The sequence below is a fragment of the Mixophyes fleayi genome, chromosome 12 (assembly GCF_038048845.1).
Source record: "Mixophyes fleayi isolate aMixFle1 chromosome 12, aMixFle1.hap1, whole genome shotgun sequence".
Classification (NCBI taxonomy): Eukaryota; Metazoa; Chordata; class Amphibia; order Anura; family Limnodynastidae; genus Mixophyes; species Mixophyes fleayi.
Genome location: NC_134413.1, coordinates 30,150,714 through 30,166,216, shown reverse-complemented (window position 1 = coordinate 30,166,216; position 15,503 = coordinate 30,150,714). Strand labels below are relative to the sequence as shown.

Sequence of the window (15,503 nt, the reverse complement as noted above, 5' to 3'; positions counted from 1 at the left end):
AGTAATTATACCCTGACTGCAGGGTAACTCTATAGCTCGCTTTACCACACTGCCGGAAGGCGCGCCTGACGTCGTAAACCACACCCCGGCTCATGCACTCGCAGCTGCAGTGTCGTATGTCGTATGTTGTGAATCTGATACAGGAGAGGGACGGGGTTGTGTGAAGATGGATGAGGCTGAAGGAGAGAGAGAGCAGAGACGGCTGAGCAGCGGGCACCTACCCAACCTGGTAAGGACCGGTCCCATAGACAGGAGATTGCTGGCACCATGATACCAAAATAGCATCTGCTAACATATGTAACATAGAACTTCTGGGGGAAGGGGGTCCAGTGCTGGGTGACAGGGAAAGTGTTGGGGGTAGAAGAGATATCTGTGCTGGGTGACAGGGAAAGTGTTGGGGGTAGAAGAGATATCTGTGCTGGGTGACAGGAAAGTGTTGGGGTAGAAGAGATATCTGTGCTGGGTGACAGGAAAGTGTTGGGGGTAGAAGAGATATCTGTGCTGGGTGACAGGGAAGTGTAGGGGGCAGAAGAGATATCTGTGCTGCGTGACAGGGAAAGTGTTGGGGGTAGAAGAGATATCTGTGCTGGGTGACAGGGAAGTGTTGGGGTAGAAGAGATATCTGTGCTGGGTGACAGGGAAGTGTAGGGGGTAGAAGAGATATCTGTGCTGCGTGACAGGGAAAGTGTTGGGGGTAGAAGAGATATCTGTGCGGGGTGACAGGAAAGTGTTGGGGTAGAAGAGATATCTGTGCTGGGTGACAGGGAAGTGTTGGGGGTAGAAGAGATATCTGCTGGGTGACAGGGAAGTGTTGGGGTAGAAGAGATATCTGTGCTGGGTGACAGGAAAGTGTTGGGGTAGAAGAGATATCTGTGCTGGGTGACAGGAAAGTGTTGGGGGTAGAAGAGATATCTGTGCTGGGTGACAGGAAAGTGTTGGGGGTAGAAGAGATATCTGTGCTGGGTGACAGGAAAGTGTTGGGGGTAGAAGAGATATCTGTGCTGGGTGACAGGGAAAGTGTTGGGGGTAGAAGAGATATCTGTGCTGGGTGACAGGGAAAGTGTTGGGGGTAGAAGAGATATCTGTGCTGGGTGACAGGAAAGTGTTGGGGGTAGAAGAGATATCTGTGCTGGGTGACAGGAAAGTGTTGGGGATAGAAGAGATATCTGTGCTGGGTGACAGGGAAGTGTTGGGGGTAGAAGAGATATCTGTGCCGGGTGACAGGGAAAGTGTTGGGGTAGAAGAGATATCTGTGCCGGGTGACAGGAAAGTGTTGGGGGTAGAAGAGATATCTGTGCTGGGTGACAGGAAAGTGTTGGGGGTAGAAGAGATATCTGTGCTGGGTGACAGGAAAGTGTTGGGGGTAGAAGAGATATCTGTGCTGGGTGACAGGGAAGTGTAGGGGGTAGAAGAGATATCTGTGCTGCGTGACAGGGAAAGTGTTGGGGGTAGAAGAGATATCTGTGCTGGGTGACAGGAAAGTGTTGGGGTAGAAGAGATATCTGTGCTGGGTGACAGGGAAGTGTTGGGGGTAGAAGAGATATCTGCTGGGTGACAGGGAAGTGATGGGGTAGAAGAGATATCTGTGCTGGGTGACAGGAAAGTGTTGGGGTAGAAGAGATATCTGTGCTGGGTGACAGGAAAGTGTTGGGGTAGAAGAGATATCTGTGCTGGGTGACAGGAAAGTGTTGGGGGTAGAAGAGATATCTGTGCTGGGTGACAGGAAAGTGTTGGGGTAGAAGAGATATCTGTGCTGGGTGACAGGGAAAGTGTTGGAGGTAGAAGAGATATCTGTGCTGGGTGACAGGAGAGTGTTGGGGGTAGAAGAGATATCTGTGCTGGGTGACAGGAGAGTGTTGGGGGTAGAAGAGATATCTGTGCTGGGTGACAGGGAAAGTGTTTGGGTAGAAGAGATATCTGTGCTGGGTGACAGGGAAGTGTAGGGGGTAGAAGAGATATCTGTGCTGGGTGACAGGGAAGTGTTGGGGGTAGAAGAGATATCTGTGCTCGGTGACAGGAAAGTGTTTGGGTAGAAGAGATATCTGTGCTGGGTGACAGGAAAGTGTTGGGGTAGAAGAGATATCTGTACCGGGTGACAGGGAAAGTGTTGGGGGTAGAAGAGATATCTGTGCTGTGAGACGTCTCGTTCAATGATATTATGGGCTTTGGACCAATAACCGTTCATAGTTGCAGGGTATGCACTTATGTGATATCGCGCCAACCGGTCATTTATCGTCTGATTGGCCCGATAATTTGGTGAAAACACTGTAGCGCCTGATTAATTAAGGAAAGTAAAGCAACAAAAAAATAAATTACTTTGCACATCAGCAAAATCATGTTGCATTTGAGGGGGAGGCAAATTTAAAATGTGATGGCAGATTTATAGTTGGGGTGAGGCATGTTCTAGATCAATTTAAAATTTCAGTGTACAAATCAAGCTATCAAGTATTTGTGCGCTACATGAAAAAACAGCCAGTATGTATCTTATGTGCAAAATAATAAACTAATTTGCACCCCTTAAATTGTAACGGTTTTGTCCAGGAGAATACATACTCATTTTTTTTTTTTGCCTTACTTTCCTTAATCAATCAGGCCCTTTAGTGTGTAACCAGCCTAACTGTTTACATTGATAACCTCTCATGGATAGACAACAGAAAAGAATTGTTCTATAAATGAGAGTAATAAAAGGGACTGTGATGAACCAGGGAAAGATTTGTAAATAGGAATAGGGAAGAATTTGCAGTTAGGGAAAGGGAGAGTAGACTCATTAGGTTTTATGTTAGGGGGTATCCATACGCTCCCAGGGTTTCTGGGACACAATGTTTCTTTTTGTGTATTAAACTTGAACTGGTGGTTCATCCAGTAGTAGTCTGGTTTCGTTCCAGTTTGTTGATTGAAAACAAGTTTTAATATGTAGTTTAGTCATGTCTGGAAAAGGTTCACTGAAACTCTCCAGGACTAGAAAGAGATTTCTTTTACTTTCTGTTCCTTATGTATAGTCCATCTTGAACATAAAGGAACTACCGGTATATTTCTCTAAACATCGACAATGTAGGGAGATTGGGGTGTATGCATTGTTGCAAAATGCATTTTTTATCTGTCACTGCAGAAATGTTAGTCTGGAGTTTTCTACTGCCTTTTTTTGTGTAACTCTGTCATAGGTAGTCTCAGAATCGCCCACTCTGGTGACAAAGGTGTAATTGGATGACAGTCACACAGGCAATGATATAAAGAAGCAGTCAGCTAGGCACATTTTTTGACATTGAGGGGCCAATTCAATTTGGCCGCGTTATTCTAGTAATAACGCGGCCTGCGCACTATTACCATTAGTACGGTAATTTTAACGCTGATTCATGCTTGCACCTCTCGGGGCCGCGAGTAAAAATCTGGGTTTAAATGACCCTATTAATGGTAATACTACTAATGCTGCATTAATTCTAGATTAAAGTGGCCGAATTGAATCTGCCCCTTAGAGGTGTAAAAATAATATTAACAAATATATAATATATCGATTCCAGCAGTAAGTATTTAAAGTCGTTAAATGTATCAAACAAGGTTACATTGAAACAAATGGGACGTTTTCTCAATACATAATGAAACAGACAGATGGAAGTACTTTTTGAATTCAAACTTGTAATACACTATTTCTAGCTGCTGCCGAAACAGCAAGAAATATCTCTATACAACCCTTTTGTATCTTAAATTCTTTAGGTAAAATGCCCATTGAGGAGATAATGTGAAATAAAATGTACCAAATGTTCATTGTTAAATCTCCAATCCTGGGTCCAAAATCTTTTAATTAATGGACATTCCCTAAAACAATGTATTAAATCAGCTCTTGGGGAACCACATATTGTGCAGGAGTGATCTGTTGTCAAACCAATTTGATAGCTCTGAAAGAGTGATAGATATGCCCTGTGATATATATTGAGAAACATTTCAGTGTATGTCATTGGTGGAAGAATTTTAATCGCTCTAGCCAAAGTACATAACAAATCCTCAACTCTTAGGAACAGAAATCGAACAGTCTATTGTGATAAACCTGTTTTTGTTTTCTCATAGTCAAAACGTTGACATAGAAAATGATAATGAATGGAAATTGACCTACGTTTTAGGGTTGGTGTTGATAATATAGCATCTAATTGGCCATCCCAATCATACTGGGAAAGCTTTTTAATTACTGAGCCAACATAATGTTTGCAGTGTAGAAATGCTAGGTTAAATGGAATTATATAATATTTCTCCTTCGCTTGCTACAAAATTAGCTTTTGTCTGCTTTTATCATAAACGGGTAGGAAGCCATGTAGCCTTGAAGTCTGGATTTCCTAGCAAGAGTAAATATAAAAAGGCGTAAGGGTTCAAAATCTATGGTGTAACTGATGCCAAAGTTGTCTTGTAGACGTTAGATGGGGGTTGTTCTGTATGTGTTCCGGTATTTCCGGATCGCATAGATGCAAGTAAGTAATTACCGGGTATGAAATTTCTGTCAAGTGAAATACTAGTATAGTTTTCAGCATTTTGAATCCAGTCCCGTAAATAGCGCAATTGTGCCGTTTGACTATATAAGGCCAAGTTTGAAAAGTTAATCCCAATGTGCTATTTGAGTGTTGGAGTTTGATCAGGCCTATTCTAGCTTTTTTGTTATCCAAGATGAAATTTCTGAATTTTGAATCAATATGTATGCTCTCTTTGCTTTCAAACAGGGGTAATATTTGAAGAGGACAAAGTAATGTTAGAAATATGTCAGGCTAACCATGAAGATATCCATAGGTTTTTCAAGATTTAAAGAGGGATTTCTTCTCTGTGGAAGAAGCAGGTTAAATGTATATATGGCATAAATTGCCTGATTGCATAAGATAATGTTCAGGAAATTAATTCCAGTCCATTCTATTTTATTTTTGTGTAAGATTTTGAGGCTTATTTTGGGTTTCTTGTCATTCTAAATACATTGTCTGAAGGGTGAATTTATGTTTTTTTCATCTCCTTTTTAGTATGGTTGGGAACACTTGCAATGGGAGTAATATTTTGGGAATGGTGATCATTTTTGTTAAGTTGACAATACCATAAGTGATGACAATTTTTGAGTTCTGTCTTGGATTTCTCAAGTATTGTAGATATGTTGCAGGGCAGTATGGAGGCTCAGTGGTGAGCTTGAGTTCAATTCCCAACCAGGGTCTTATCTGTGTGGAGTTTGTATGTTCTCCCTGTGTTTATGTGGGTTTCTTCCGGGTGCTTTGGTTTCCTCCCACACTCCAAAACATACTGGCAGGTTAATTAGCTGCTGACAAAAATATAAATTATTGTTATGGAGTTTAGGCTGCAAGCTCCAATGGGGCAGGGACGGATGTGATTGACAAATATTCTCTGTACAGCGCTGTGTAGTTGGTGGCGCTATATAAATAAATGGTGATGATAGGTTTCGTTTTATAAGTAGTGTATGTTGTTGGGAATTTGAACTCCCACTTAGGATATACTATGCTTTGCCCACTGCAATCTGATTTATTTTTTAATGGAATCAATGAAATCACTCTCCATGATTTATAAGGATAGACTTTTGTTGATAGGCAGCACGGTGGCAAAGTGGTTAGCACTTCTGCTTTACAGCACTGGGTCATGAGTTCAATTCCCGACCATGGTCTTATCTGTGAGGAGTTTGTATGTTCTCCCCGTGTTTTCGTGGGTTTCCTCCGGCTGCTCCGGTTTCCTCCCACACTCCAAAAACATACTGGTAGGTTAATTGGCTGCTAGCAAATTGACCCCAGTGTGTGTGTCTGTCTTTGTGTGTGTTAGGGAATTTAGACTGTAAGCTCCAATGGGGCAGGGACTGATGTGAGTGAGTTCTCTGTACAGCACTGCGGAAGCAGTGTCGCTATATAAATAAATGGTGATGATGATGATGATGATACAAGTATGCTTCTTGCTGGTTACTGATATACGTTTTACACAATGTACTTTGGTGTAATGGAACAATCATTGCTTTACAGTAGGTACCTTTTGAGAAATTGATGCAGTGGCTGCATACGGTACTTGTGTGTATCTACACACTTTCATTGACGCTCTGCTCAAACCTATGGTAATAACTTGAATTGTTGCAAATGAAACACTGTATAATGCAAACAAAATGCTGCTAGAACCAATGACGAGACAGACTTTTGCCAGGAATGACACAAGTGCATTACAGGGTACTAACTGCGTCACAGTTTATCCAACTCTGCAAAATGTTATCATTCTATATAATAAGGGACTGCTCCCTACCTGTGACACGCACATCTACTAACACATAGGTATCCATAGGTTACATTGCATACAAAAACAAGTACACATACATGACAATTAGTTTATTGCACGGGTTACTGCAAGATCTGCCCCATCAAGGATGCTTTACCAAGCTCTCCCAACTTGCAAGCCCTGCCTATTCTTGTGGCTGGCTGTTGGGTCAGTGCAAGAGGAGATCACCGTATATGTTACATTATGTCTTCCTGCTCTCATCATAATACCCTTACACCTACTACTAAACCTCACAGAACTCCCCGGCTTCTGCAGCAAATCCTTTTTACATACCACTATAACCCACACATTAGTCAGTCAGGCAAACTTATATGTGTAACGCCTCAAACACTACACCCCTCTCAATGTTTATTGAAAGCAATTCACCTTGCATGGCTTGGCACGGGCTTATTCCTGGCCCCTTTCTTACCAGTTGCACTATACCACGTAACATTGATTTGTTTTTCTGTTATGCTCAATCAGACGCAGACCCATATCTAAAATGCAAACTGTTGTGTCACTATCAACGGCTGGATGACTGTTACTAGTGTATATTGTATTTGGTCTGCAGCTTAATTCAGTTGTGAAAGCAGAGATAACATCTCTAGAAGTTGTTGAACTGCACGTATTCACTAACCACAAGTTGCCTTCCTCTGGACAACTAGGTCAATTGTAATTCCCTTGAATATCATACAAGCTTGTTTGTTTTCCACTTAATTATAAGCTAGTCCCGGGTAAGCGCTGAAATACAGATTTATATTATTTGAAAAGGACAGTCGATTTTTGTTTTGTGAGTTTTATATATATATGTGACTTGTATATTTTCTTAGGAAGACACGTCATGGAAATATTTCACATGCTGAAATGATCATTCTTTATGATCATTTTTATTGTTTAACCAAACCACTTTAGCCATGGTGTTGTCTTAAATTAACAGTATAATTTTAAACAGAACAGTAAAACTGAAGTCCTATGGACACATTCTATTCCGCATCCCAGCTGCTAGAAAGAAAACCATATTTAGTTTAAAGTTGTAGCAGACCAACTCCTTTGTTTCCAAACTCATTTGCATCCTTCAGACACTGGATGCTCCTTGCGGAAGCCGGTGTGACAAAATCAGCAATCAACCAGAGTCTGTATTTTGGCATTTTTGGTGCGCATTTTACAGGATTAAAGCAAACAGCTCATTGCATGCTATAGGTAACCGACCCATGCAAAGGGGGAGGCTTGCGTGGTTTTTGTGATGTAGCTGGGCTTAATGTGTACGTTTATTGCTTTGAGTACTGAATGGGTTAAGGGAGAAGTTTATCATGGAGGCAATAGTTACTTACCAGACAGGAAGTTACTCCTGTGCAGAGTTGGTACTGCCTGGCTGGATAAGCTGTGAGGCACTTCTCCCATACCTCCCAACTTTGCAGCTTATTGGACAGGGGTCTTGGCTATGTAACAATGGTGCAGTGCCACACCCCCGGGGCTTATAAAGTGCAAATCTGCTCCATACCACCCTCCCTCCCCTCCAAACTCTTATTCATTGCTGCAGTCACATGGGGCAGGTGCTCATCACTGCTTTGCTATGTAGAGCAACAGTAAATGGAACATACCTCTAAACTTTCCAGTCCACGGGACAAAGATGTTATGTAGGTAGGACGACAGGACAGTGCCCTCAAATCGGGACCGTCCCATCTAAATCAGGACATTTGGGTAGTATGCTTCACACCCTGTTTTAATCTAATGTATTAGTACCATTCCTTGCCTTAGTCTGTCTCCTAATTGTCTTCTGCCCCTCTTTGTTTGCATTTAGTATCATTAAACTTGCTGTATTTCAGGTATGTTAATATAGATAAAAGAACAATAATCTGTACTTAAAAGTAGGGATTATATTCCCTGTAAGAGTAGGTATTTGATATCTTGTGTATTGTAGTTAAGCACCCATTATACAATAAACTTTGGAACTCTTCACGTATATATTTTAATATTGGTTCTATCAGCAGTGGAGAGCGATGTGACATTTATTCATACAACTGTTGCTTAAACTGCACACAGGATTTGCAAATGCAATGACGTTCTCCCCACCTTGCAGCATCCTTAATGTCAGACGTTAATTGATATCGGCAAGCACCAGAAACTGGACCAGGTGTCTGTGGATGTGGACATCTGTTTCCCTGCTCTCTGTCAAGAAGCTAATTAATATATTGTTCATAGAAGCACCAGACGTGCTGCTCTGTGGCAGGCACTAATTGTTACTGTACCTGCAGCACAAGTCAGACATCAGTGTTAAAGAGCTGAATCTCTATATATGTTAACTCTGTAAAGGCTCTATGCTACAGGACGGTAGCTGCGAAAGGCTATGTAGATAACTGATTTTTAGGATTTCAAATAAAAATACATAATTTCATATATAAGTTCGTTGGCCACCAGTTACTAAGAGATAAGTAAAACATATGGACTTTAGCCAGAGTGGCGCCTATCCCTTAGGGCAGGAGTAGGGAACCTTTATCTATCAGTTCGCCGGCTAAAATCTTTTCAAGCCCAGGTGTGCCAGTTGTGTGCGCGTGTGCTTGTGTGTGTATATATTCTTTTATCACGCTAATATGATAATAATAATACTAATGGGAACAAATATAGGTTCATGTTTATATAATGCCACAGTAATGCCCCCAGTTCATATTATGCCACATAGTATTGCCCCAATACATACTATGCCACAGTAGTGCCCCCTGCTCATATTATATCACACATAAGTGTCCCCAATTAATATTATGTCACACAATTAATAGTAAAGCAGACATCAGTGCACCGAATCATATTACGCCACATTAGCCAGTGTTTGCGTCTCACCGCTTGTAGACAGTAGATAGATTCCATCTTGTTCTGTATTAAATGACAGGTTGACTGAAAGGTGATTTATGACCCTGGGTGAGATGTGGCATCGCTGCTTATAACTTCTAAATGTTATGTGCCCACCGTCTCATGGGCGCAGGGTGTTACGTTGCATGATCTGATGTGATAAGAAATGTTACGTGGCCCGTCGCACTGGGGGTTATGCTCTATAGATAATATATTGTGGCTGTAGGGCAGGATGGGAGGCTTTAGACATATTTAACAGCCCAATCTATATAATCCTGTCTTACAACAAATGCAAATATTTCATGTGCAGTTCTGTGTAATGAGAGCCAGCAACAGTGTCTCGTCTACGAGCAGAGAAAGTTAACTGATTAAGGAGAGGACAAGTGGGTCTACGTAGGACACCGTTCCGTAACGGGAGCCGGGTGGAACTGTTCAGTTTCGGCAAGCACCTGTTTTTCTGAAAGCTGCTCCGGCGTGCCACACGACAAAGCTCTCCGTGTCATGTCTGGCACGCGTGCCAGGGGTTGCCAACCCCTGCCATGGGGCTTATATACACGGCATTGAAAAAACATGTATGTTAAAGTGTAGACAAATCTTTTACTTTGTCTTCTCTTTTAACGTAATGTTCAAAGCCTCTAGCATATTGTACAATGTACTTTATGAGCACTTCCACAGAACCACTTTGTGAGTACTGCATGATGAAATTCACCTCATTTACATCATATTTTTGAGTATCAGCAGTATAGCACTTTTAATAGGCTTTGAGAGGACCCACTGAATGCGTAACACCAATTATATGTAAGACCTAAGAGTAAAAGTTTGTAAAGTATTATAGTCTTTACTTTGTTTTATTCTAACTCTGTGTAACAGTGTCAGAAAAAAGCAAGTTGCCCCCCATTCAGAAAAGACAAATATTGCAAAGCTCTACATCATCATCATCAGCTATTTTTATATAGTGCCTCTATTTCCGTAGCACTGTACAGAGAACTCGCTCACATTAGTCCCTGCCCCATTGGAGCTTACAGTTTAAGTTCCCTATTATACACATATAGACCGAGAAAGACTAAGGTCAATTTAATATCAGGCAATCAACCTACTAGTGTGTTTTTGAAGTGTGGAGAGGAACCGGAGCACCCGGAGGAGACCCACTCAGACACGGAGAGAACATACAAACATCACACAGATAAGACTCTGGTTGGGAATCAAACTCATGACCCCAGTGTCATGAGGCAGCAGAGTTAACCACATATTATGTCTGATAAACGTTCTGCCCCTCTCATATAGCCAGTAGTGCGTCCCTCCCTTGGTTAGCTATATGAGCCCCCCTTCGTCCACCCTGCTTGCTAGATATATATTATCAGGCCTATCAATTGTATCCAGACTACAGCGCTGTGGTCAATCTTTTAATTTTCAACATGAATTTCTAGCTACATACTGTTTACTTCTGGAAATGACATTGTTATTATTGGAGTGTAGTCATCTCCTCCTAATCGCAAAAATGTGTACAGCAGGGTTTACATATTTTCTCCTATCCAGTCTTTTGTGTACACTGCAATTCTAAAAGTAAATTGTATTTAGCACTTTTATAGCTCATCCAAACAGCCAAAAGTCTGATGTGGAAATGTGAACTTGAAATAAAGAAAGATATTATATCTAAAAAGGAAGGCCAGTCTCCCAGCAAGACTAATTTTAAAAGTTATGTCCACTTACAGTCTAACAGGAAGAATAAAAAAATAAAATATGAATATATTTTCATGTAAAGCATAGATACCTTGTGGCAATATTTGCGTTATTACCATACTTGGCATCTGTGATAAGAGTGTTTCCAATTGAGGACATGCTTAGGCAAACTGTGGCTGTCCCACTGATGACCTGGCTCGTGCTGCAGGTGCTTAAAGATAAGAAGCCGCCTTGCTGTATGTTTTATTCTTTGTAAGCTCACTAATCGCTGTGTTGAGTTGTCACCAAGTACCTTAAGCTTTGTATTGGTTTGAGGTATCATTGGTTATTTGTATATTTAAAGTCACTGTAACCTTAATTTTTTATTTGCTTGATTGGGCCTAGTACAGTAGGAGCTAGAAGGTGCCATGCCATCAGCAAACTTACTCTTGTATATTCAATACAGTTTTACATTGTGTCATGTTGTCTTGCACTTTAAAATCTCCACTCACTGCAACTATTTCAAGCATCAGACAGACCTAGGACGCAGCTAGTTCTATTTTTTATCTGGTGTTTGGAAAAAGCAGTCGGTACAGAGAAGATGCCAGTGAGTACAGAGTACTGTGTGTTAGAGTGCTGTATTTGCCATTTATTAGCCTATTCTCTCTCCTATTTGCAGTCCCTCATCCGCATATTCCCCCCCTCCCAATTTCACCCTGCACTCATTGATTTCATATCAAGCCTTTGCCACAAGACCTTACCCCCCCCAATCTAGTATAAAGTGAAAGGATTATCACAGATGAATACAATTGATAATACATCCAAGGAAAAAGTTGGATATTGGACAAAGGCAAGAGACGCAAGATTTGGAAGCGGACTTAGAGCTAATATCATCACCATTTATTTATATAGCGCCACTAATTCCGAAGTGCTGTACAGAGAACTCACTCACATCAGTCCCTGCCCCATTGGAGCTTACAGTCTAAATTCCCTAACACACACACACACACACACACCCAGACAGACACACAGACTAGGGTCAATTTGTTAGCAGCCAATTAACCTAGCAGTATGTTTTTGGAGTGTGGGAGGAAACCGGAGCACCCGGAGGAAACCTACGCAAACACGGGGAGAACATACAAACTCCTCACAGATAAGGCCACGGTTGGAAATTGAATTCATGACCCCAGTGCTGTGAGGCAGAAGTGTTAACCACTTAGCCACCGTGCTGCCCATATATAAAATATTCAATATAATAAGCCAAGGCTGGACTAATCACAGCAGCCAGTGTGTTTAAAAAATATAGTACTGGTTCCTAACTTTTGGAGGACAGTGAGGTTAATGGATGCACGTTTTCTTTGACTCTTTGATTTGACAACTAGACTCCTGAATTTTACATAATTTGGTCCCTGCGATAAGTATATTATTATTATACAATGTAAGACAAATCCAAAGGGATGGTAAGAATAGAAGGCTCCACAATCATTGGATTTCTTTCCTATAGACCCATGTACAAGTACATTTTGGTACATCACTTCCATGTTCCTTTTAAATAGTAAAAACTTAGGAGCCATTCACTTCCTGCAATAAAATATCCGGTTCCTGTTGCTTTGATGATGAAAGACATTTATTGTATAAAAGATCCCTGAAACTCTCAGTTGTGTTTGTGTGCTTGGCCAGATAAGACATTTGTTTATTAAAATATCCCTATGTTAAATGTTCCAGGTCTGCTTCTGCATAATGGAAATTAATATATACTGTTTATAAGGAGTTTTATATCCTGTATGTCTTTGCTTAGTTATGCCTAGTATAAGGAAATACATATTTTAGACATAGTTATATACCTTTCCTCTTTAGAAAATACATACAAGCAAATTTAGGGGATTTTGACTGCCTTACGTTTTCCTTTTAACCCAATCCTGTGCAGTGCCATTAGTTCTCAATACCAGTATTATGAACTGTGGGAGGATTACCAGAGAAGAGTAGGATTATAGGGCACAATTCTGTAGCAGCCTAAACTTTGCTAACACTTCATAGATGCTAGAACATGACTATTATTACATGTTTGTAATTTGATATATACATTAAATATATCAATAAGGAAATAAAAATAGGAATAGTGTGCCATTAACTCATTTTTCTAAAATATTTTTTGTATAGTATTTATAACATAAACAAACAAAAAGAAAATCAAACGAAGGATACAAAGGGTTAGGAAGGGTTAACATATGGGGAAAAGTGACTCTGTTGTGCAGATCAAGAAACCGGTAGAGGAGATACATATGAATTCAAGTAAGTCTTAGTACATTATATAAGTCTTTTGTAGTTATGTATTAAGAGACAATTTCACAAATGTTTTAAAAGTCCATTATCCTAAATTACAAGTAGGATATATATTACACTAAATAACATTCTTAAATATATATTAAAAAGTTTCAGGAATTTACTTGTCATTTTAACACTAGATTTAGTGGTGCTTTACCATTTTCTTTAATGATGTATCTAACAGAATTGGTTGTAGTATGGGTTATTGGCTGGGATTTTTGAGCTAATTTTGTATGTCAAATTGTGCGAAGTACAGCACATCTAGGATGTAGTCACACTTTCACAAATTTGTATATTCTTGTAACTGCATCATAAATTTTTGTACAGAAATATAAGGCACAGAACGCATTAGTGAGATTGGTATCCTTGGTTTTCATTTGTTTTAATTCTTAATTTTTCTACTTTTTTGTGCTTTAAAAAATAAAAAGATGTAAATACACCCCAGGGTAAGACTTTTGAGCAGACATTTTTTTCCCCCACAATGCTTTTATTTTTTTTTCTTTGTAACCATTGTTGTTTACCTGCCCACTCTAGCACACTGCTGAATTATTTATTAGAAGTTCTGTAGAGATCTGTCATCTTTATGATTTCACAATGACAATCTCTCATGTAGCCCGTACTTTAATCAATATGTAGAACACAATAATAATATACCAGATCCGTACAACAGATTCCTAATAAACATCATAACCTGTATATTGCAACCTGTTTTTTTTATTATATTTTTATTTGTTTGTGAAGTCCTTCATTGCAGCACACAGTTATCCTTTTTATATAGCGCACAAGTTGTATATAGCTCATGCAATGGTTTTACAGCTGCATACACTGGGTTTTGTACCTGGCACCTAGGTAATGTCATAAAATGCTGACCCTGAGATATAAACAAGAGTCTGTGTTATATATACACATATGCACAGTATATGGACAAAGTATTTGGCCACACCTGCCAATTATTGAACTGAGGTGTTTCAATCAGACCCATTGTCAGAGGTGTATAAAATCAAGCACCTAGCCATGCAGTATCCATTTTCAAACATTTGTGATAATAAATGGGACATTCTGAAGCGCTCAGTGACTTCAAGCGTGGTACCGTGATAGGATGCCACCTTTGCAATAAGACGGTTCGTGAAATTTACATCCTTGCTGGATATTCCACAGTCAATTGTAAGTGATATTATTAGAAAGTGGAAGCGTTTAGGAACAACAGCAACTCAGACACAAAGCGAAAGATAACGTAAAATCACAGAGCGGGGTCAACGACTGCTAAGGCACATATATTTAACTCCAAAACTGTAGCTAATTTAAAGGGACTTCTGGCCTGAAAATCACTAATCACTAAAGTTATAGTTAAACACTAAAGTTATACTGAAACCTAGGCAAAATAATGGTACTATGAGATTGGCAAATTAATTAATCCACCATCATTAATTCACCTGAAACTGATAATGTAATTTACTGATTTATTGGAGGAAACCCCCAAATTAGTTTACCGATATCAGGGATGTAATATAAATATTAAACAAAATAGTTTTATAAAGGGTTAAGTAATACGTTAGAGGTCATAGCTAGTCCTGTTTCAGAACTATAAATATCACCTGCATCTTAATTACTCATTTAATGAGCAGTTGTCTATACATGTAGAATAATAGAGAAATGATGGAGCAGTTACCCTTACATTAAAATTAAGTATATATGCTAGTTACCTCCAGGACATTGTCAGGATTCTTAAGGGATGCATCTTTTAAATCTGTGTGTTGTCCATGGGTAATATAGTATCATAATATTGCATAGGAAAGAGCTGACTATATCTCCAGCAAGGAAATGAGGTAGGGCTGACTTTTCACATACCTTAACCATACTAACTTGAAGTGGACTGGAGTCCTGCTGAATTGCTGGCAGGAAATGTTTGAAGATAATTTTTAAGTGAAGACCTGTCAGTTCTTCTCTGTTCTTGTTCATTTGGAATGCAGTGTACACTTTTTGAAGACATGTATTGTGCCACTTCTTCCTGTAACTCTTACTCCACCCCCCCCCCCCCCAGGGCATTCATACCCTGTTGTATCTCTTCCAGTGATGTAACTGTTCGGCTGTGTTTGGCAGCCAAGATAGCGCTCTAGTCACCTGAGGCCAGAGGAATTCTGAAAAAGGAAACTGCCAGCACAGACGTTGGCCATTCAGCAGTGGGACAAACAGTTTTTATAAATTATCGCATATTTATTTTGTAAACTCAGTAGAGATGTAAGAGATCTTTGTCACTCTTACTGCGTTGTTATCTGTGTGTTAAACTGAGTGAAAAAGTTGTGTTGTAATGGAGGAAGGAATGCTAGTGTGAACAGTTTTTTTGAACCCTGGCATTGCTAATAACACCAACAATGGTAACATTGTACAAAGCCTGTCTATTCATA

General features: G+C 40.0%; 1 protein-coding gene across 1 annotated transcript in view; it reads left to right on the top strand.

Moving 5' to 3' along the window:
• Nucleotides 1-75: 75 nt before the first annotated feature.
• The window catches only part of UBR1 (ubiquitin protein ligase E3 component n-recognin 1), a 103,931-nt gene continuing 88,503 nt past the window's right edge, over nt 76-15,503 (top strand). Inside the window, exon 1 of the mRNA XM_075193172.1 lies at nt 76-229. Within this exon, the coding sequence (XP_075049273.1) occupies nt 167-229 (63 nt within the window). The 5' untranslated portion in view covers nt 76-166. The remainder of the gene's footprint in view (nt 230-15,503) is intronic.